General features: G+C 35.4%; 1 protein-coding gene across 1 annotated transcript in view; it reads left to right on the forward strand.

The window, feature by feature from the left end:
- The window catches only part of RYR2 (ryanodine receptor 2), a 479,557-nt gene that overhangs the window by 246,915 nt on the left and 208,935 nt on the right, over nucleotides 1–23,707 (forward strand). Inside the window, exons 19-25 of the mRNA XM_026085098.1 lie at nucleotides 3,856–3,974; nucleotides 4,407–4,540; nucleotides 7,115–7,356; nucleotides 12,072–12,264; nucleotides 13,987–14,203; nucleotides 15,464–15,568; nucleotides 20,273–20,376. Of these exons, the coding sequence (XP_025940883.1) occupies nucleotides 3,856–3,974; nucleotides 4,407–4,540; nucleotides 7,115–7,356; nucleotides 12,072–12,264; nucleotides 13,987–14,203; nucleotides 15,464–15,568; nucleotides 20,273–20,376 (1,114 nt within the window). The remainder of the gene's footprint in view (nucleotides 1–3,855; nucleotides 3,975–4,406; nucleotides 4,541–7,114; nucleotides 7,357–12,071; nucleotides 12,265–13,986; nucleotides 14,204–15,463; nucleotides 15,569–20,272; nucleotides 20,377–23,707) is intronic.

Genomic DNA, 23,707 nt, shown 5'->3' on the forward strand with positions numbered 1-23,707 from the left:
AGTAGGTCCCTGAAGAGGCCAAAGTTTGCTCTCCTGAAGTCCAGGGTTGCAATCCTACTTGGTGCCCTGCTGCCTCCTCGCAGGATCCTGAACTCCACGATCTCATGGTCACTGCAGCCAAGGCAGSCCCYRACCTTCACATCTTCCACCAGTCCTTCTTTGTTTGTTAGTACGAGGTCCAGCAGCACACCTCTCCTTGTTGGCTCCTCCACCACCTGTGTCAAGAAGTTTTATGATACATCCAGCAATTTATCTGTAGCTCATAATGTTATCTAATCAAGCTAGGAATTTGGGTTACTACGTTTAACATTTACTCTACTCCTARTCAGTGTGCAATAATTCTGAGCTATATTTTCAGCTCAGAAAAGCTGTCCCTCCTGTCTACACCTGAAACATTTCCCTGTGACGACTGTTCTTATCCCTCAATCTTGTAGCTCTCTTGCTTCTATAATATATTTTACAGAATTTTCTTTCCTGCTTTGGCTGCAGTACTGTGGCCCTAGGGTGGAAGCTCTGTTTTCCTTCAGCCCACATATGCTTATGCTGTGAACCCTTGAACTGCTCAGGATGCGAGGCAGCAGGAACATAGGAGGCTAAGGCTGTACCGATACTTGTGTTCTCAATTTGTGTTAGAGAGTCCAGTTAGAGATTTGCTGATTATCCTGTCACTGTAGCTAGTATATTAGGTGTAGAGATCCTATCTGAATAGACGTCGTAGCAAAAAGTTCATGTTTATATTATTGTTAGGGTAACCTGCTCTGCACGTGCCTCAGTCTTTTTGCTTTCACTTCAGTCACAGGGAGTTTAAAAGCAAACAGGCATTTAAAAATTGGCAAAATCACAGCCTAGATCTCTCCTCAGCTATAGTCTGTCTTTGGTTTGAGAGCACTGATCTACGGAGGATGTTCTCACAATTATGCGGTTGCAAGGGATTTGACTGTAACTTTCTTAATTTTAATGTATTTTCCCAGTTGTTCACAGTGAAATTATTTTCTAAGAAACTTAATTTTACTTCCGGAACTCTCAGGGTTAGGATTTTTTGACGTAATTCATAACTTTGGGCTAAACTTTTGGAGGTTCGATATGAAATTCCTTACAATAGCTTAAAAATTGTGGTACACAGTTCCTATTAATTTTTTAAAATTTGTCTGAAAGATTTGAAAATTAGAACCTAAATGTTTATGTTTATGATATTATGGTAAGGTATGAGATGAATGCTATAAACTGCCGAGTAATCTAATGATGCAGTCTTACTGCATAATGAAGCTCATGACATACTGCAAAAATTTTGAGGTGCTAGTATTTGCAATGCTCGTTGTCCTGAATTTTCTTCTGGAGAAAATTCTTCTGAAGGCCACTTCAGCTCTTTCACCATATATTCTGGTAATGTAACTTCCATGTTGTCTGCAAAGCTGATTTTATACCTAAGAGTTTTCCTGGTTTTGAGGGAGTCAGTTATGCAAGGTGCTAATTGCTCTGGGCTTTATCTTGACAGGTAAAATATGTTTAGTTTTTAGTATGTAAATAGTCTTTTGTAATTTAAGTGAGCTGCTTGCCTGCCAAGTTTTAAGCTTTGTGTGCTGGACTGGAGTGAGGATATTCACTGTTTTGATTTGCAGTGATAGGTCTAGAGTGGGGAGAAATATTGCATTGTATTACACCTTCTAAGTAAGAATAATGACTGCATATATTCACCTAAAGTAATTGGTTGATTTTCTAAGGTGCAGTGTTTGTGAGGAAGAAACAGTAAGATCTGTTAGTCCAAGCCAAATTAAATTCATCTTCAATATCAGAGTTGTGTTAGTTACATCCTACAGGTATTTTCTTGAATGTGTTACAATAAAGATTTGATGCCATAAACTACTGTCAGTAAAAATACTAATCTTCACTTTTTTCATATCCTTGAATTAAAGAGGTTGTGAAAACAGAATAAAGGTGTTAAATATATAAACAACAGCTGTAGGAGTTAAGTGTACAAATTAGATTGGAAATTGATTTGGGAAATAGAAGCTAGTACAGAAAAGTACAGCCCCTATTTATTCTTTCCTGATCACAGCTGAAGCAAAAGTAAGAAAATGAAGATTTGTTCAAATAACGTGTCTGAGAGTTGGCCATGTTAGAACTGAGATATCACAGGAGAAGCTGAGTGAAAAATGCAATGTCAGTGCTTCAGCTGTCTCTTCAGTGCATAAATAAAGATTAGTTTAGTCTGTCTCTGTCTGGAAAAAATATTCCAGATGGGATTAACTAGTCCTACTAAAATTTTAAAGGCATTAAACCATATGGAACAAAAATTAGAACAGGGCAAGTTGGTAATCTAATATCCTCCAAATGAATATTTTAGGAAACAGGTGACATCAATTTTTGAGTAAAAGACATACTATTTTTAAGGTCGTGCATTTTTATTCAATAGTATGAAATTAGAGAAGTCATTGTGCTGACCTGAAAATATATGCTTCCTTTCATCTGTCAATCATTAAGAAAGGATTTTCACCCATCTTTATCATAAACTCTGTGTATCATACTGTGCAAGGCTTGTTCATGATGTCTGTATTATATTCARACACTTTCTGCTTGACTGCCTTGAGCAACTCCAATGAAATTGAAACAGGTCCAGCTATTTAATATAGACAAATCTAAAAGTGGATCATGCAAAACCAGATTGTACGGTCATATGCATTTTTCTGAAATGCAGAGAATTTGCCCTTGAAAGAAAATGTGTTTGATACAGATGCTACAGTAACTGAAGTAGTTGCTATGAAAGCTGGGTCTAATAGATAATGTTCATTTAGTCTTTGATGTTTAAGTCTTCAAAGTTTTTTTTCCCTGTTCCAGTAAAAGAGAGCRTGGCACAGAGCAGAAGACTCATGCTGTTGATCTTGCATTGCAAGGGTTAAGTTGAATGTTTGGCACCATGGCTTGAATACGGGGATGAGGACAGAATGATATGAGGAGTACAATGTGAATAGGAATTGCATATCTCTAGGTTTAAGACTGCTTCTCAGCTTTCCCTCAGTGCTCTGACTTCTCTCACTGTGGCAACAACAGTAGCAACTAATAGTAATGAACTGCATGTTTGATGCTTGTCTTGCTCCTTAAGAAAGTGGTGACTTGATCCAGTACACATGGGAGCCCATATTAATGTCCCATTGCAAGGAACAATTTTAAGTCTGATGATTCTTAATGGCAATGACTGCTGCTTTTTGGGGATTGTAATTGCATTTAATTGGGATGCCACAGGTGATTTAGTGGTTCTTTCTTGCACATCTTGGCTTCATGCTGGTTTCTATTTGTTTGCTCTTTTAACAACATGACTGTTGGCTGTCAGCATAGCTGTTGTATACACAAAGAAAATGATCCATGGTGTGCAGTAGACTGGGAATTTACCTCTGCCCTCTAATTCAGAGGTATATGATTCCATTAGTGGATCATACAGTATCCTGTGGGGAGACAGAAAACTGTAAATATGAAAAGACTTTTTTATGTATGTAATACATACATGGTGTGTAGTCTTAGCCTTTTGGAGCCCTTGCGACTTCTCCCGAAGATTTTAACAGGACCAATATTTTACCTGGTTTATTTTAGTTTGTGAGCATTGATCATCACATATTTATCAATGAAATTTCAAGGTAATTTATGTTTTTTCTCTCATATTTTCTGATTTTTACTACATGGACTTATTTTGGGAAGTCTAGCAGTACAACATCCATACAACAATTTTTTTTTTATAGTATACAATGATTTTTGAAACTTATTGTGTGTTGCAGGGCAATCTATTAGGAAGTATCATGTGCAGTTATGATTTTATATATGCCATGAATAACACTTTTTTTTTTTTCTTCTCACCCCTCCCAGGAATTCTAGAGGTTTTACACTGTGTATTGGTGGAAAGCCCAGAAGCTCTAAACATTATTAAGGAAGGACACATTAAATCAATTATCTGTCTTTTGGACAAACATGGAAGAAACCATAAGGTGCGCAAAGAAGAGACAAACTATGTTTAAGCGAACATTCATGAACAAAGAAAGCAGGTTGTTCTGTGTACAACTTAGATTCCAAATACTTTAATAGTGTATTGATAATTAGGAACAAAACTTTTCTTAAAAGGAGTATGGGCAGGCTGAAGAAGCAAAGGAGATATTACCTTCTTATTGATGATAGCATTGATACTCATTAAAATTGAAGGGAAGCAGGGAGAGTATGTTTTAATTTTGTTAGGAGAATTTCAGAGTTGTTGCAAAATAAAATTACTATGTAGGATGAATTTCATAGCCATAGAGAGCCCTTACATGTATTCCAGTAAAAAAGATATATAGTATTATTTTGCCTGAAGTGGTTCATATTGATTATTAACTCTTAGCAAGAAAAATATTTAGGATGAAACAAATCTTTTCTTTTTTTTCCAGGTTTTGGATGTCTTGTGCTCTCTCTGCGTATGTCATAGAGTAGCTGTGCGGTCTAATCAACATCTAATCTGTGACAATCTCCTGCCAGGAAGAGATCTGCTTTTACAGACACGTCTTGTCAACCATGTGAGCAGGTAAAAAACAAAAAATGATCTATATCTATGAACAAAGCAGGGTAAAACTTGTGATTAAAAAAAAAAATCACAGTCACTACAGAAAACCTGTTTAATTTCCAAAACTTTCTTTAAGATATTTTATTCTTATTAGGATTTTAAATGCTATGTGTAATATTCTTATTCATTAGGATAAATAAAAGGATAAATCATAGCCCGCTGCTGCAAGCTAAAGCAGGTCTAAACTGCTTTAAGTCAGAAATTCTAGAATCTTTTCTAAAGTGTACTCCACTGTCTTGATCTAGCTGTTCTGTCAAAGTATCATCAGCCAGTGGTTTGTGATTGCCTTATTCCTACAATGTTGGTGATCTTGTGAGCACTTACTTTATCAAGAGTTTGAATTAATGCTGAGTCGGAAGAATCTGACTTTAAGTGAAGATTCATGGGATCTTCCTCTGCCTCCAACTTCTGTCTGTTTAAAAAAGCCTCAGTCACTGAGTGAGAAGGAAAATTAAAACACAGAAATAGTAATGTTAATTCAGAGTGCAAAGGATTTTATTAGATGCTGAAAAGCATAAAAATTCTGCAAACGTATCATATAAGAAGGCCTTTTCAGGTTAAAAGAAATCCAAATCCAAAGGTGAAATGAGCTTGACAATTTTATATCTAATACATTCATTCATACATTTCATACCCACCTGTGAAACCCTCCAACCCCCACATAATACATGCCAAAATATATATGATACATGGAAAGATTGTGAAAGTAATAGCAATAATTCCATATCGACAATAAATTTGAACAATTGGTAAATGAAAATCACTAATGAAAAGCTCTATTAAAAAGGCAAGAGAGGAAATTAAAACATACGGGGACTGATTGAACTTGTATCATGGCTTTGGATCTTCTACAGGGAAGGTAAAACTGTCTTTCCCAAGTATGGCTGCAGAAAAGGCACATGTAGTTAATACATATTTCTACTCTGCATTAGAAAGATGTGAATGAAAACACTCATGTTCTTGTAGTGATAAGGGAAAAGGTTATTTCTTCAACAGCCAGAGAGACCAATTAAACATTGAAAATGTTTTGTGATAAAATGAGCCTTGGATAGCTTGCACCAAAAATAATTAGCAAAGGAACTCTCTAAGACTGATGTTTAATGTACTTTTCCAGGGGACTGGAAAATTATAATCACAAACATATATTTAAAAGGGGTAGATTGGATTATTAAGTTGATTAGGTTGTAGAGTCTGGAAAAGTCATGATATACCTGATACTGTGCTCAGTGATAGAAGATATGATTGTTGGTAACAAATAATTTACAAACGATATGATGTTTCTGGAAGACAGCTTTTGTCAAACAGTTTTTGTTTGTATTTTTAAGGAGATTAAATGCTTAATTTGTAGCAAAGTGAACAGTATCTATACTCAAAATTTTGGCATAAAAACACCTCATATACTTCTAGAAAGAAAGTGTATTAGTCTTATGTGATAAAACAAGTTATTCTATAAGCAATTGAATCAGTGAAGTCTGGTTTTATACTAACTTGTGTTCTATAGCCCCTATCAACCCTTCTTTCCCCCCAGCATTCCCTTCACAGGAATGCACAGTATGTGCTGGGGCTGGCTTGGAGGTACCTTTGTGTTGATTAGGCATCTTGTACATAGAAAGAAAATATTTATAGCACAGAAGTTATAACACAGTCCAGTAGATGGAAGTGAAAACTAGATAAATTAAGCCTAGAAGTCTGACTGATTTTTCACAATATGGATAATCAACCGTTGAGAAATATACCTTGCACTGATATTGGATACTTTCCTCTAAGGCTTTAAGTCAAAACTGGATGGCTTTCTTAATACATAGCTGAAACAGAAATAAATCTGGAGACAAATTTTGTTAGTGAGATTCTAGATGCAGTATTACCCCAAAAATCAGATTAGAAGAGCAGTCTTTTTCTCTCTTTTTTTCCCTCCTGACCTTTAAATGTATGACTGTGGTTTGCTATTTAGGTATATGTTGAGTAAGCACAGTAATATTTTTGTCTTTCAAGTATGCTTGTGAAGTGCTTTGAAACCATCATCAGCAGGAACATTTAATTGATATTAAAGATTGGTATAACCTTTGCAAATAACTGAATTTTACAGAACTTAGAACAAGGAAGGAGAAGGGACAAAAGAATTTTGAAATAGGTTGACACTTTTGTGTCTTTGTAAATGTTATTCTCTTGATAATTGGTGTTATGTAACACAGGTTGCTATTAAACCTGCAGTATGTATTTACCAACATTTCTGTTGGCAATGGGTGAATGGCTGTCATTTTTGTTTGTAGAATTTAACAATTTTTTGTTTAAACAAATAAAATATTAATACTGTTATCTGAGTAAGGATACCGTTTCAGTTACTTTTGCTTGAACTGTATGGGGCATTTTTCACCGAACCTAAAAAATAAAAATAAAAAAAGAAAGAAACCTGAATTTTAATTCTACTGTTCTAATCAGACAAAACAAGCAAATTTGAGCAAAATGAAGAAGCTTGCAGTAGTGCATATTCTTCAGGTGAGTTTTTAATATCCACTTATATTCTTTCTGTTCAAGCATGCGACCCAACATCTTCTTGGGGATTAGTGAAGGCTCTGCCCAATACAGAAAATGGTACTATGAACTTATGGTGGACCATCTGGAGCCCTTTGTGACTGCAGAATCAACTCATCTTCGAGTGGGCTGGGCATCAACAGAGGGCTACTCACCATATCCTGGTGGAGGAGCAGAATGGGGAGGAAACGGTGTTGGTGATGATTTGTATTCTTATGGCTTTGATGGTCTGCATCTGTGGTCAGGTATGGTACCTTTTTTTCTTTTTTTTCCTCTTCCATACAAGGATGTACATTTGGAATTCCAGTGAGTTTGTGGTTTCAGCAGCAGCAAAGTGAATCAGAAGTTTCAGCTGACACTAGGAATAACATCCGGAAACAGCATCCCGTATCAGGATATATTTTAAGTTGACAATGCACGTTTAAAAAATTTGTTATATACAAAGTAATACAGATAGCATAATAATTTATGTTTCAGCCTGGGGCTGTTTTTTTTTTTTTTCATAGTAACTCTAAAGCTTTGCTTTAAAACTTCAAAGGTGCAGAAAATGAAGCCTGACAAACAGTAGTTTGGATTTCTAATTGATGTGTGATACTGTTAGAACAGCCTGAGAGATTTAAGTCATAGGACTTTTTTACAGGTTTTTAATATTCTTTTTTAGTTTAAAAGTTTAAAAATACTTTAGAGGTGATGAAGACTTTTAAGTATGCTTTTTTGTCATACACTTTAAAACAAAATTTTTTTGTAATGTCAATATTTTATTTACATACATTAAGACTGACCATTTGTTTCATAACTTGCATAATCATATTCCTGGCTTGCATATGGTGTGTTTGGTCAGGTATTCATCTTTAGAATGTCACTGGCCAAGCTTCGATCTGATCTTTAATAGTATTTTCTGTATGCAAATACAGGTGGTAAGGGAAGCTGGACTTAGTGCCTGAATTATTCAGATTTACTGTTGATTCCGCAAATCTTGTTCTACCTTCAAACTGGGTTAGTTGAGCAAAATCAAAATAATAAGAAAGAGAACTTGTTCTCTTTTTCATAATCTTTTTTACGTAAGTGACAAGATTCCTAAACATTATTTGGATTGGCTAGTCCTCCATATGGAGAGTCCTAAACTCAGAGGCAAACTTCTTGAAAATGCCAAGTTCTTCTGCAGTCAGATCTTGTTGACAAAAATTTTTCTGCTTTTGTTTTGAGAGTTCAACAGTAGAACTGACTGGAAACTGTGTTAGGCTCCCCAGATTGGCAATTCATGCCACTATAAAGATATGAGCAACTTTTCTGAAGCTCATTAGTAGATATGAGAGACATTTCAGATGTACATATGATTGACAGTCTTTGACATTTTGAGGCACTGAGGCCTCAAAACACTTGGAACAGAAAAGTGTTTTACATTTCTGAAGACTTTCCCAATCACAATACCAAAAGATTGTATTATTAAGTAATAATAGATCTGCTAGACTGGCATCTTAGGATGCTGTTTTGCCTCTCATGTACAGTGAGATTTACTTTAGAACAATGATGCAAAATTAATGGTGTCAGTAAAAATGTCATAATTGTGCTTGTCAGGTAAAAAAAAATTGTGCTTGTCAGGTAAAATGTTTTACCTGACAAGGTACCAGAGGTACCTGAAAAGGACCAGAAAATAATAAGCCAACCCAAATAACTCTTATAATTAGGGTCACTTTTAGGGAGGAAACAGAAGATTACTTAAAATTAAAATGATATTTCTTCCTAACAGGAACCTTTTGTATGCAGATGTGTCACAGAATAATAAATTAACAATTGTTTAGGGCTCTCAAGTCAGTAATCCAGCACAGGCAAAAAAGTCAGACCACCTTTATATTTCCAGTTTTTGTATATTAATCCTCTATTGTGGATGTGGCTTGTAAATTTGAAGATTTCTGTTTTCATTGACATTCTCTGTGATCAATGAAACACATTCATCTCAAACTTGGAATTACTTTAAGTAGTTGAGTGTTGAAAATCACATCCTTTCTTCCCTGCAATTGCAGGATGCATCTTGGAAAGTCTCTAAAATGACATTTTGAAAATAATCTTCTGAGCATAAAGTATTTATTGCATTAACTAATAGCAACAACGAGCTCCTTTTCTGAAACAGATATTTGCTAGAACTGCATTTAATTTACAATTGTTTCTTCAGTCATGCAATTATTTCTCTGATTTGGAGAAGTGAAACTCACTGATTTTTAAAGCCTAAGGCCAGAAAAGACACTTAGATCATTTGGTCTCACTATGGTACATCCCAAGCTGTTACTTATTTCTATTGAAAGTCAGCCCCACATAGAGCCCAGTAGTCTGTATTTAGCTACATTTTATCCTTTAGAAAGGCATCTGGCCTCAAGTTGAACACTTTGAGATGAATTATCCACTCTTTCCACTGTTTTTTTTGTTTATTTTTTTTCTTCAGAGTTTAGTTATTTTTGTCATTAAAAATGTGTCCCTTTTTGTGATTTATTTGAAGCTAACTCACCTGTTTATTCTTGTGAGTTTTTTCTCTGCTATTCTCTAGTGTGCCCTGTGAGTTTTGGAATGTGGCACTGGTAGCAGGTAGTTCTCTTGCCAGCCATTCCTTCCCCGGGGACTGCTGCTCTGTCTCTGGGCAGTGTTCTTCTGTAGATTTCTCAGGATGGCTCTGAGTCATTCCCATCTTTTCTCACAGAACTGCCTACTCTTGTAGGAACTGCCTACTCTTATAGCAAACCGACTAAGGACATCCTGTCTTGGAAGGGTGTAGGGAGTCAGCAAGAGCACCTGAAAACATTTCTTTTTCCCAACCACAAATTTTGAAAATAAGTTTTTCAGATAGGCCTGTAAGGTGAATATTTGTCAACAGCCAGTAGTCAAGGCAAAAGTTGAGGGAGTGTGATTTGCCTCTTTTTCCTCCACCTACCTACAACAATTAATCTGAATGTGCACTTAAAAGCAATGCTCATTTTGTTAAGCAGGTGGGTCAAGTACTCAGGACCTGTGGTTTTAAGGTTGCCTTGCCACACAGACGTATGGATCTGAATTACACTTCTTCAGGTTTTCAGAGCTTCCATGCCTCTTAGTACAGAGGCATAAGCCACATCAATCAAGCTGTGATTTCCAGATTTTATACTGCTGGCTTAACTACAGAAATCATGAAAACTGTGGTCAGCTGTCTGTCAGAGAACTGACCACCCCCAAAATTCAAAGTTGATTGTGGCACAGATGCAGATACACAGATACAGTGGAGGCACTGTATCTACACAGTGGAACCGTCTTCCAGGAGTAGAGGTAGAACTGATTTTGTTGGACCCTTGTTTTGTATTCAGCAAAAAATATCTGTCTTGAGATGTTCAGAATTAAATTTTAGTCATGCTCACAAAATTTTGTTTCTAGAATATGCATCTGCCCTTAGCATTTTGTTATGCTTTATAACTTTAGAAATATATTATGTTTATTTTCATACTTTTTCCTAATTTACAATTTTTCTTTTTTAAAAGTGCTCTTTTCTCTTTAGCCAGGATGCAAAAACAGGATGCACATTTATGGAAAGTTTTCTTGTACATCATTGTACATCATTGCTGCTGTTTTGATCTTCTAATAAACTCTTCTCAAAGAGAATGCAGTTTTCTTTCATGTTCTGTTTTTCTGTATCATTCCAACAAGGATTTCTTACTTCTCTTAATTGTTTGGCATCAGCAGGTGTGTAGGGTGTGATTCTTTTTCAGTCCTGATCTTTACTGTGCTAAAGAAATTTTTAGCTGGACAAGTCTGGTAGCATTCCTGTCCCTTTAGCTTATCAAGAGGGGCTGATTGCACAAGAGCACCTTCCCTACAGTCTTCAGATTATTATTTCATATATCAAGAAATCAAAAAGTCATTTTCCATACCTTGAATACCAGAAATATGGTTTTTTTTTTCTTTCCCCTTGAGGGAGGGTGTTTGTGTGAAGATTTATCTCCACAAGAATTATTGAGATTTTTCATTTTGCTTCTGTTAAAAAGTTATATCCTTTTCATCTTCTTTTTGGAAATACAGTGCTTTTAGTTAAGTCCTGCATGTTTACAGAAGGTGAAAGCGTAGCTAAAATGTCAGTACTTTGTTCTTAATGTGTTACAATTTATCTCATACAGACCTTGCAAATCTTGTTTTTTGAAACCATGTCTAGAGCTATTTTCATACATCTTTCATGCTTTTCCATAAATTTTCTAGTGTAGATGGCTCTTAAATACCAGAAACAGTCTATTTCATATTTCTGTATTCTTTTGTACGTTATTTCGCTTGGGAAGCAGGTGTGCTTGCATAGCTGTAATATGACAGGAGAGAGAATAGTCCTTTAGAATTAGTACATGACACGGTAAAGAAAAACACATATATTGCTGAATATATATGCTGCAGAATTGCTCTTGTCTTTGGTATATGCTCCAAAAATGCTCTTATTTTAGGTCAGATTTTGAAACTAAGTAGTATCATGCCATATAGGTACCATGATCTGGCCCCTAATAACAAGAAGTACCTTGCTTTTCCCAAATACTTTGAAGTACAGTACTTGTCCTTATCTTGAATAATGAAGCATTCTAGAGATGGGTATTTTGATATACCACGTACCATATTGCACAGTAATGTTGTATTTGCACTTGTACTACAGTGAGGAGTAAAATTTAATTTTCTGAGTTTTGAACATTATAAGGTATCAGCAATTACTTTCAGTTACGTTAAGTGTAATTTAGTTTTAATTTTTATGATTAAAATAGCTCTATATTTTTGGATATCTGATTGTATGCTTCTCTTCACCATATTGCAAACTTAAATCAGGTCTTGGATGTTATAGGTTAGATATTAGTGAATTGATGTATACATGCTCTGTTGCTTTGTTTTCTCTTTCTCTTTTTTTAGGCTTCTGTGAAACCTTGTATGATTCTCAGAGGTTTTGCTAAATGTATCTCCTTTACTTCCATAGGTTGCGTAGCACGGACAGTAAACTCCCCCAACCAACATCTGTTAAGAACTGATGACGTTATTAGCTGCTGTTTGGATCTGAGTGCCCCCAGCATCTCTTTCCGGATAAATGGTCAGCCAGTTCAAGGAATGTTTGAGAATTTCAACATAGATGGCCTCTTCTTCCCAGTTGTCAGCTTCTCAGCAGGAATAAAGTTAGCATCCACTGTAGTTTTTTCCCAGTCTGTTTTTGTCAGTAGATATAAATATGGTGAATGTTTCCCTGGCTGTCTTTACTCTCATTGCCCTTTCTGACATCTGCTTCTTTGGCACAGTTCCTGTTCTAGGATAATAAGTAAGAGTTACAAAGGAGTCCTGAAGAGATGGTGCATCTGTTGTTTTTCAGCCCACCAGTGTATTCAGGTGGTTTGCAAATAGGGCTTAGAAACAGCTTCTTTATAATTTTTAGCTGTGACAGTACAATGCATATTGCCACTTATTCACTTCCAGGACTGCCTTTAACCAGTATGGGAAGAAAAGCATCAGTCTTCACTATTAAAAATATATTTGCCATAACCCACTTATTATGAGGTACTAACCACTGTTTGAAGATGCATTATCTGTCCTTTCCTTAACAAATGGCGGCAGGCTTTCTTTTCAGTGGGATGTATTAATATGAGGTCAATCAATCTGTATTCCAATTGCTGTAGTGATTTTCTGTAAAATTTCAAGTCACATTTGCGATGCCAGATTTCCCCTTCCACATATTGAATAGTTTGGGACTGTAATATTAAAAAGAGTTTGTGATGCTTCAGCAGGGGGACTGACTTTAGCAGAGCTGTGGCCAAGGTAAAGGCTGAAAGCTGAGTTTTGTTGGCAGCAGAGCTATGCTGTTAGGGATCGTTCTAAGACTGTGTTAAATGCTACAGAAGTTAAGAATGCACCAGCTTTTGTTCCAGATGCATTAGACTTTGTCATAGATAATACAATGACAATAGATATGTGTGTGTAAATAGTACATATGCTGGTAAAACTGCATGCTAAGATGCTTGCAAACTATAAACATGGATGTTGTATCTCCTTCATGAGAGAAGTATGTGACATGTTATTCACATGCTGAATGTGCTTCTGGAGAGTGCTCAGATACAGCATTGACAGCAACCTCGTAAGACACTCAGTAGATATAAAAGAAGAGACAAAATCATTCAGTTTTAACGCTAGGTATTAATTTGGCCTTGTTTTTGGTTCCTTCTTGGATGACAATGGTCTGAGGAGGACTTTTTTGGTATTATGTCATTGCTGCTTCATGGTTTTCTCATTCACTGAATTTTTCAGTAACAAACAACATGAGAAATTCACCATTTTGTAATGAATGAAATAATGCTTTCCCCTAGGTTTCTGATAACGTAAAAAGTGTATGGGTTTTTTTTGTATTGTGTCCTAAGGATTTAGTGTTCTGTGGCAGAAAGACGTAATCATGTTCTACTGAGTTTTCAGGCTCTTTTCTCAAATCTTCCTCAATGGAGACAGTTCAGAGGTGGTGGACTGGTTACTCTGGGTTATAACCTCTCCTTTCCAAGACTAGGAAGGCCGCTGCTTACTTCATAGGCATGCTAAGCAAACTGATTATTATCTTTCTCTCTCTTCTCCTTTAGTCGCTCTCTCCTATTTAGAATACTTTTATGGAAGCGGAAATTAACTAAGAGAAAGAAGGGGTTAATTTTCATCACGTTTTAGTACCTACTACTTCCTAAACTCCAGCACTAATTAGAGAAAGTAGAAAGTTCAAGAATGCAAATAAGTTGTAACTTTTTTTAATAGTGTTCAGTAAGGTTTTTTTTTTTTCTTTAACGTTGTTCAGTAGTTTTTAGGCCCACAAACTGATGACGTTTGACAGCAGAGGTGTCAGTTATCAAAATTAACTCTAATATTTACAGGGTACGTTTCTTGCTTGGAGGCCGTCATGGAGAGTTCAAATTCCTTCCTCCACCTGGGTATGCTCCTTGCTTTGAAGCTGTCCTACCAAAAGAGAAACTGAAAGTGGAGCACAGCCGGGAGTACAAGCAGGATCGCAGCTATACAAGAGACCTACTGGGCCCAACTATCTCTCTGTCACAAGCAGCTTTCACCCCAGTTCCTGTAGATACCAGCCAGGTAGGGAAAATAAAGATTATATTTTCTCTCTTAACCACAGAAGTTAAAGGCCTGTGTTAATTCAAACTTGACTGAGTTTGCAGCTTTTCTCCAACTTGATTTTTTCTTGGGATTTGGTTGGTACAGTTCATTGCTAGAAGTTGAAAATTTGAAAAAATTCAAAGGCGTAGTAAAGTCTTATAGTACGTACTAAAAATTTCATATGTTTTGGCTCACAAGCACTATAATGAAGAATATGTTTTGCCCTTAATTTAGAGTGCGCAAAAGAAGAGTATTTGAATTTTGTTATGTTTCACTGGTTACTGCTGTTCTGTTACTAGACAATTTTATTGCTCTTTACTTTAAAATACAGTGGACCTTGCATCATTGTAAAAAGGTTTAGACCAGATTCAGCCCTATTTCTTTGCTGGGCTTGCAGGTTACAGAGAATATTTGACTCACTACAGGCAGTAAATGGCATGCATTGAAATTATGTTTGCTTTTATTTTCCTTAGTTAAAAAGACCAGTAATTCTTTAGCAGCTTCTCCGATAGCAAAGAGCTCTGTCTCTGATCACAGATCACAAGAGTTCATTTTACACTTGACCAGAGTTCTGGAGGATGCAGACTTTTGGACACTATGTGTTCAGGTTTTACCATATTTAGGAACTCATTTCTGAAAATCATAAAAAAGAATGAACCTAGCTAGTTTGCTGCCAATATGCACTAAATATGGCATTCTGCATGTATCATGTAATTATTGTTCTGTGATACTAATAATTAGGGTAACATTACCATGATTTACGGAACTGTATGTTTGAGATTTCTGGGTTTTGAAGTAGTTACCTAATTTCAAATTTTAGAGATAGGGTGTCTTGCTATCCTCATCTCCCTTGTCAGCTGTCATCGTCATCTATCTTTTTTTTTTATTGGAGCGTAGTTCTCAATTGGAAATATTTGGCTGAAGTGCTTTTTAGAAAATTACACTGGTTGTTGAAATTTTTAGCTTTTTTTAGCTGAGAAATACTGTCAGTTTGGATAGTTTCTGGTCATCTGCCAGAAATGTATTTCATGCCATTTGGCCGTATTGAATTTAGAACTGTTTTCCCTTGCTGGTCCCACTCTGGAACTCTTAAGAGCACAGATTAAAGTATGTCTGTTGATCTAAGAATTCTCGCTCACTTTGGGCAGCTGATTTATCCAAAGTTCGCCAGCCATAAAGTCTGGGTGGCACTGTCAAGCAACTTATTTGTAACAGCCTCTTTCTCCCTTCTCTCTTTAGATCGTTTTGCCTCCCCACCTGGAAAGGATAAGAGAAAAATTAGCAGAGAACATCCATGAACTTTGGGTTATGAATAAAATTGAACTTGGCTGGCAGTATGGACCAGTATGTACCTTCCAACTTCATTTTCTGCTAATTGTGTAATATTATTGGGTAAATTGGTTTCCTTGTTATAATGGCAATGAGGTTTTCCCCTCCTTCCAAAATTAGCAAGGTTTTAGACTCTTTCCTCCAGAAGTAATTGGGAACCAAAGTGCTTGTATATTTCTGAATCAAAATTCTGGAATTAAAGCTGTTTTCTGCTTAAATATTCAGCCAGTCTAACTGCTAGTGCAGAAAGCATCTCAGGGATTTTCCACCCTCTTATTTGTTCTTGGGGGTAAGAATTTTAGTCGGAGGGAAGGATGGCATGGTTAAACATATAGTTTAGCATATGGTTTTCTTATATGCAGGATAACTTTTTGAGCTTCTGTTAACATGTGGCAAGAGCTGTGATAGATTTCCTTTTGACTTCTCAGTAAAGTAGCTGCCTGGTGGAGTGTCAATAAAAACAGGTGTTCTTGCTTCTCCTTAATTTTATTGACTGACGTAAATCTTTCAGAGTCCCAGATAGATAAAAAATAAGTATTGCTATTTTTCCAAGGGTAGGAAATGCCAGTAATTTTCACTTTCTCCTTCCTTTTCTCCTCTTCAGACTCATGTATGTAGTACATGCTCCCTATGCTGTTTCATTATCTCTTTCCTATTTCTCATGGAGTATAGCAGAAAAAAGTGGGTGGCTGCTGGCTTTGATACAAAAGAGGATGTGACCTACTCTGTTAACTAGATATTTTTAATGATTATAAAAGAAGGCTACAGGCTAGTTATTTGAATCCCAAATGGTATTGATTATGAAGAACTACTGTTGTGAAGAGTATGTAGAACACCCAGTAGACACTAGATGTAAATTTAAAAACATGTATAAACATACAGAAACATATTTATGTATTTGTGTTAATAAACAGTTTTGGTCTTCTGAGGAATTCAAACTACATATTTAATGTAACTGGGGTATAGATATTATATTTGATATAGCATACTACTGTACTTTGAAATAGTAGACCTGTTGGCCTTTTTGTTGCCTTCCTCACCAGCTCAAATAAAAAATGCCAGTTAAATTAATGTGACAAAACTTGCTAATTGTGAGATAATCGCACCAGCTGTGAAGTAGTCTGCAAGTGCTTTTAGTGTACGATTACACACCACCAAGAATCTAGTTGTACCCTTGAACATTATTTTGTTTTAAACAATTATATAAGAAGTGTAAACATTTATAAATGTTGTAGTTATATTCAGAATGTAACCAGGTACTAAACCTTTTAATTTGTTCAGCTTCCCTTCTCTGGCTGTAGTGCATTATTATTATAGCATTACATGTAATAGGTAGCCCTTCTGAAGAAGTGGTGTTTTTTCAGCTTTAAAAGTCTGTGCCATGAAAAATCCAGCAAACAGGCTAAAAGACAGAGATTCCTTAGGTTCAAATGTCTCCTCAGATTATTCCAGAAATCTGCTGTGGATTGCATTTTATATATTCCCTCCTAGGTACATGTTTCATCAGATCTGTACTTAGTATTGTCCAGTATTGCATGCACTTCTACTACTGAATTTATACCTGTAACAAAGCAAAATAACAAGCTAACATAGCAAAGCTAGAGCACATTTTGAGGAATTTTGTTAGCTGGTTCATTAGAAGCCCGAATGTGAGAAGCATGTAGGTGCCCAACTTGGTTTCAATGGCATGCATCTGCATATCTTTTCTCTTAATCTTCCCTATACATTTAAAACCAGCCACAAAAATTAAGAATACATACATGTCACAAGTTCTGTCATGTGTATAATGTATTTGTACGGCAGTAGATTTTATGCTATGCTCAAAAAAGGGAGGGAAGGCAATCTACAGAAGTTGAATAGGAATATTGATATGATATTGATAGGAATATTATATATTGCAGTTGTAGAGTGAATTAGAGTCACTAGGGGAAATTTAATTAACAGTAGAAATATGAGGAAAAAATCTAAAGTCCAAGATTTAAACTAGTTCTACTGAGAACTAAAGTGGTCCTTCTTGTTGGAGACTGTACTGAATCTTTATTAGTGCATATTAATATAAGTCTGGAAAACAAATCTGAGAATAAACATTTTTAGTGTCCATTTAAAAATGTTTCTTTTCTTAGCTGCTAATGATCTTGATGGAGTCAGTTGRCAGTTAAATTTTTAGTATTGCCTGTCCAAAGAATATTAATCCCATCAAATGCAAAGAAAGATTCCCTGAAGATTGTGAATATTTTGCAATCCAATTCATGAACAACTGTCTGCTGTTCTGCTGGATAATTATTATGCAGTTAGATGGGAAAGTGAAAATATATTACTCAGGTATGTTATAGAGAAATGTGAGTCTTTTTATTATTTTATGAGGTTAAAAAAACCTAGATTGAGTAGTGGCATCCAGTTTAGTTATCAATGCAGAAAAACACAAAACTGGTACAAATAGAAGATGATGAATAGAAAATAAAATTCAATTATCAGTGATCCATGTTCATATTCACTCTGTGGGTACTCGTGTGTGACTGACACTCAGGACTTGAAATTAGAGAAACTTTATCCATAGCCTAAGGTGTGCAGGTGTCCCTTTTTTCTTTCCCTTCTCTAACCCACATTGTTTATATGCCAGTGTTATGATACAGTTTTTTTTAAAGTATAATCTTAGCTACTGCATTTGGATTTATTGGCATGATGCTTCAGCTTTTTCATTTTAAGACATTTGCGTTAAAAAATCCAAAGAAAAGCTCCTCTATTTGATGCAATATGTAGTGCAAGCAATCAGTTTAAGTGTGATGGATTACTTTTTTGAAAGCCAGAATTTTTATGCCAGTTTATAAGCTATTGACTTTTTTTTTTATTTTTTAAACATCAGCTCTGATTCTTTGTATGAGTTGCAGATCAAACAAAGCCATTGAGAACAGATTGTACCCAGTTTGATGGTACCACCTCATTGAAAATTCTGGCCTTGTTCTTTCTTCAGTCAATATAATTTAAAAGCCATTTTATATTCACCAAATGAATACAAATTTGAAAAAGTGTATCAATTTTGCATATTAACTTCAAACGTTAACATTGTGTTTTCCAGCAAAATTATCTGATTCATCAAAAGTCGTAGTTAATGTTAGTTTTGCAACAACTTTCACTTTACAGCTTTAAAGATTAATAAAAAAAGGATGCTCTGGTAGTGTAGATCCAGTATATGTGCAGTCAGAGAGCTCGAGGTGTCTCAAGCTGCTGCAGGAGCACAAGACACTGCATGGCGTACCTCTCCTTAGGGTCTGTTGAACAGAGGGCTTTCCAGAGCTACTAGGGAGTCACAGAAGCATGTGTTTAGGCTTGTGATGTTGTCTCCTACATTGAATTGTTTCACTACCAAGCACACCGTGGGTGGAACTGTTGAAGTGCTCCCCAGTTTGCATCTCGTGAAGTAAAGCAGGTTAACTCCCAGCATCTTGTTGGCTGGCTGCCTCCCTTGAAAGCTGTGGAGGTTATAATGTCTTCAGTGACACAGTTGTCATTTGTCAAGTGTCAAGCAAATAACAACTCTGCACATCCTGTCAGGGGAAAAATATGCTGGGATTTATTTCTGTTCGCAGATCTGTCCCTTAAACTTCATAACCTAATTGCGACTTTCTTATATTTACTTCATTATTTTCAAGGTTTATTATCTTTTAGTGTCAAATCTGTTCAGTTTGGAAATTAAGTAAATTTAAGTTCTAAAAATAAGTGCCAATGGAAAAATTGCATCCTTTATTTTTTTTTCCTGCATTCTAACTTTGTATGGAAAAAATGCTTAAAGTATGGGCAAAAATGTAGTCTCAAATGAGCAAGTATTAACATTTTTGTTTGAATCTTTTAGCTAATATTTTCAAAGCAATATTTTATTAATCAAGCCCTCTTACAAGACGATTTTTATAGATTTTGTTGACTGAGCTGTAGTAAGGTGAAGTTGCAGAGCTGAGAGCAGTGGAATGCTCAGTCATCCTATCCTCCATTGCACTTCCTAATTATGGCCAGTTTTAGATGAAGGCTGTATATAGAAAGAGAAGGTTAGAAATATTTTTGATCAAAATTTTAAGTATATAAAATGTAAGATTTTGTAAATTAGAGTCTTTATGACTCTGATTTCACTACAATGCAAGTAAATTTGTCATTTGTGACTGCTCAACAGCTGTTTTCTGCTTGTACGCCACTGCTACACTGCCATAATTTTAAGAAATACAAACATTTGCTGAATTAAGGGAGAGGGTAGATTTGTCTTTAATTCTGATTGTTGTTACTTTCATGGGGTAATTACTCAATAGTATTCATATCAGCGTAGTTATACAGATTAGATGCATATTTTTTCAAATGCTGTGCTGAAGATGAATTGTAGACAACCTCTAAATAAAATTATTTTATGGACATATGTCAAAACACAACATAGATTGCACTATTCTTAAACTTTGTACATTTGTTGTGAACATCCATATAATAAAATGTACAAATCATCATGTAGTCCACTTTAGAACTGTTTTATTTGCAAATGCAAATTTTGCCTCACCTGAACAGGATTTTACTCTGAGAATAGAGTTGGCTTTTTAAAATTTTTTTAATTGAAGTGCTGTTCAGTTTGAGTAATGCTGACAAGATCAGCCTTAAGTAGTTTGTGTTTTGGATTGTTTTTAAATTTCAACTAGTCCTTAAGACACATTAAATTTATTTCTTTACTGTTTTTTTTTTTTCCAGGTTAGAGACGACAACAAAAGACAACACCCATGCTTAGTGGAGTTCTCAAAATTGCCGGAGCAGGAAAGAAATTATAACTTGCAAATGTCACTTGAAACACTCAAGTAAGTTCCTAGAAATTTTAAAGCTTACAGTGAGACTTTTCTACATAATTAAAGAGTTGCAGTTGTGGTAATGCCAGTTATGAAATGGCAACTCGGGGACAATTTTCATCTAGCCTAGAGGAAAGAGAAGTAGATCCAGGCTTTGAGCAAACCCTTTGTTTTTTTAATTGGTTTGATTATTGATAAAGCACACTTCGACAAAGAACAGATATTTTTTGGACATGATTAATAACGAGCTTTGCTTCAGGGCCCCTTGCTGCTATTTCTGTGTCACCAGTACCTGTTGCCACAAAACAGAACTGGGCATTTTCTTCTCTTTGTGGATGAAAAATTAGACTTGTGAATGCTGTGGAAGCTCTCCAGTTGGGATGCTATAAAATTTCAGTGGGACATTAATGGGTGCATACAAGCAATCTAGTTATCTGACTTACAGAAACACAATTCCTCAGCTCAGCTCTGTCAGTCAAGCAGGTGTGAGTTCTTACTCTGCTGCAAATGTGATGGAAATCTACTTAACTTATTTCTTCTATATGTAGCATTGCATTGCCAACATGCTAAAAATATTTCTCAAACCGATAGATGYTGTGCCCCAGAGGTATATGTGGTTTTCCAGTCACTCTTTCTTTTTTCAATCTATTATTTTTTTCTTCTTTTTAAAATATAGTTACTTTTTCCTATTCACAATATTGACAAAGCATGACTTTCTGCATGTAATAGTACTTTTCTGGAAATATTTGTGCTATATTATTCAAAAATTTGCCAGGTAAGCTGAGAACATAATATAGCATTTGCATTCATAATATGAGGACTTACAACCTCATGGCAGAACACTTGATAGAGCACTCCTCATAACATTTCTCATAGTGTTCTTCGATGGTCTGCTCCCCTGTGCTCTTTACTGCTCTACCATTCACAAAGTAAACAATTACTTCACAGAAAACATATTTGTGAACCTGAATACACAGTTTCTCAAGGGGTATTTTGGCATTATTTATAGATAAGTATTTAATATTATACAGAGATAAGTTGAACAGTATCATAGGCAAGAAAGTTCAAAATTGTGTACAGTTAGATATGAGAATTTGAAGGAAAGATTTTGGGACCCCTATCGACATGACAATGTCCTTTGATTCCAGAATAGCGTCTTCCATTCCAGTTTGTGAARCTGAATTATATACAGTATGACTCAGCCATCATAAAAGTCATACTGTCAGTATTAAGCATACATTCATAATGTTTCACTAAATATTAACAAATTTTAGTAATCCTTGTATGTTTACTGGTTCAGGACCCAACACTTTTAATCTAACCCGGACAAAACCAAAAACTTATACAACAAAACTGCTTGTATAAATTTATAAATTATGGATTATTTTTATTTTAATAAATTTATTACTTAATATGTGTAGAATCTTTTTGTTAAATGAATGGCATCCAAGTCACAAAGCATGCAGTCTTTCTCCGGATTTCAAAATTCATATGCTTACTGAGCTCAGTTTCCATTTTGTTCTTGTATTGATCCTTGTTTTCTGAAGTATGCAGTTCTAGTTTTGCAACATCTAGTGTTAGGGGACTGGAATGATAGTGTCAAACTCATTTCATTTCTGAAGTGGGAAAATTAATGTGTTAATCCATTCTGGTTAATATATGCTGTGATAACTTGAACTATAAACTACTTTGATTAGTTCTTTACTTGATATTACAAGTCTACTTCCATGGGCAAGAAGTGAGAAGAGGAAAACAAGATGTTCTTCCTTTAATCAGCTACATACTAAATACTAAATTCTTTACAATTGGTGTTGAACTGTTTACTGCATTCTTGAAGTAGTTGCAAGATGACAAGTATAACTCCTTACTATAATTTTTTTTTGTTGGTTTGTTGCGAGTTTTGCTGTCAGCTCTATTAGATGAAAGAGGCAGAAAACAAGAAAGTTCTGAGTCATATTATCTGACACAACATTTCTTTTCATTACTCCGTATATTTTTCAACATGATTGAACTCTGTTATGAACTATAAATGATATACTGTATGAAATGTCAAGATTCAGGAATGAGTTACCTCTGAAAATGTCATAGGATTAAAATATGCTTGCACATTGATACTATTTCTGTCCATTTTTATATTAATTGTGTAGGTTTGTCTTTTATTCTGTTTTGTTTATTTTTCTGTGACTGACTCTTCCATTTCTATCTATTTACTGAGCTATGTGTGTGATAATTATATGTATCAATATTATGTTGAAGGCTACATTCAGCTGCTTCTAGTTTTCTTCTCTAGCTCTTAAGTACTTCAGGGCTCTTTCAGGTCCCACTAGCATTGATGAGTCTGCTTGAGAAGCGAATGGAAACATGATTAAAATACAACTCTCAGGCCCCAGTTGCCTTTTTATCCTCCTGGGATGCTCTCATTTGTATTTGCTCTGTCTTGGTAGAGATAATATAAGATTCAAATTCCTGTTTTAAGATCACTTACAGTACAAGAAAATTAGAGTTAGTGGAGGTCAGCTCCTTTGTGCTGTTTTCCACTATTAGACATATTCTCCTTTGTACGCTGGTGATAGATGAGAGAGCTAGACAGGAATTAGGTATGGTTTATGCCAATTAAATTTAGCTGTGTGGAGTATTCATAGCAGATAATGTGTATTGCAGAAGGCAGACATTGAAGATATGTTTCCTGGTATTTGACTTTTACCACCTAATCTAAAATTGGGGTTCAGAGGGCATAGCGATATGGTTTACTTCATGTAGAACTAAAAATACACTTTAAGACTCTCCTTGAAGCATATGATTCACCTGTCCAGAGAAATACTGCTAGAGGCACAGTTTTTTAGACTCTAGTTCAAGAGTGGATAATATAGTAAAGCAGGAGTGGAGTCTATCATTTTTATTAGAGACAAGAACGAATCAAAACCTTGTTTTCCAGCTTTCTTCCATGATGGGAAAATTGGGACTGGAGACCAAAGTTTACACTTCTGATTTTTCTTGCATAATCCATTTCAATCAAAGATATGGATATCACCCTCAGATTTTGAGAAACTTCTGATCTGACTCCAAACTTGATGACTTCAGTCAGAATTATTTCATTCTCTCAGATGTGAGATAGTTTGCATTGGTTAGACTGTAGGAAAACTAAGAGGTCCTGAGAGGTGAAGTGGGAGAAAGGAAAGTTTGTGTATGAAAAATGATTTCTTGTCTTATATCTTAGGTAAGAGAAATGTGGGTTAAGCCAACAAAAAGAATGTACTAAGCTGGGAAGTGAGTTACTGAAACTGTTAAGTTTCACTACATTCAACAAGCTACAGTCCTCCATATTTTTACATTTTCTCTGCCC

This window comes from Apteryx rowi, unplaced genomic scaffold (assembly GCF_003343035.1).
Source record: "Apteryx rowi isolate R43461 unplaced genomic scaffold, aptRow1 scaffold_66, whole genome shotgun sequence".
Classification (NCBI taxonomy): domain Eukaryota; kingdom Metazoa; phylum Chordata; class Aves; order Apterygiformes; family Apterygidae; genus Apteryx; species Apteryx rowi.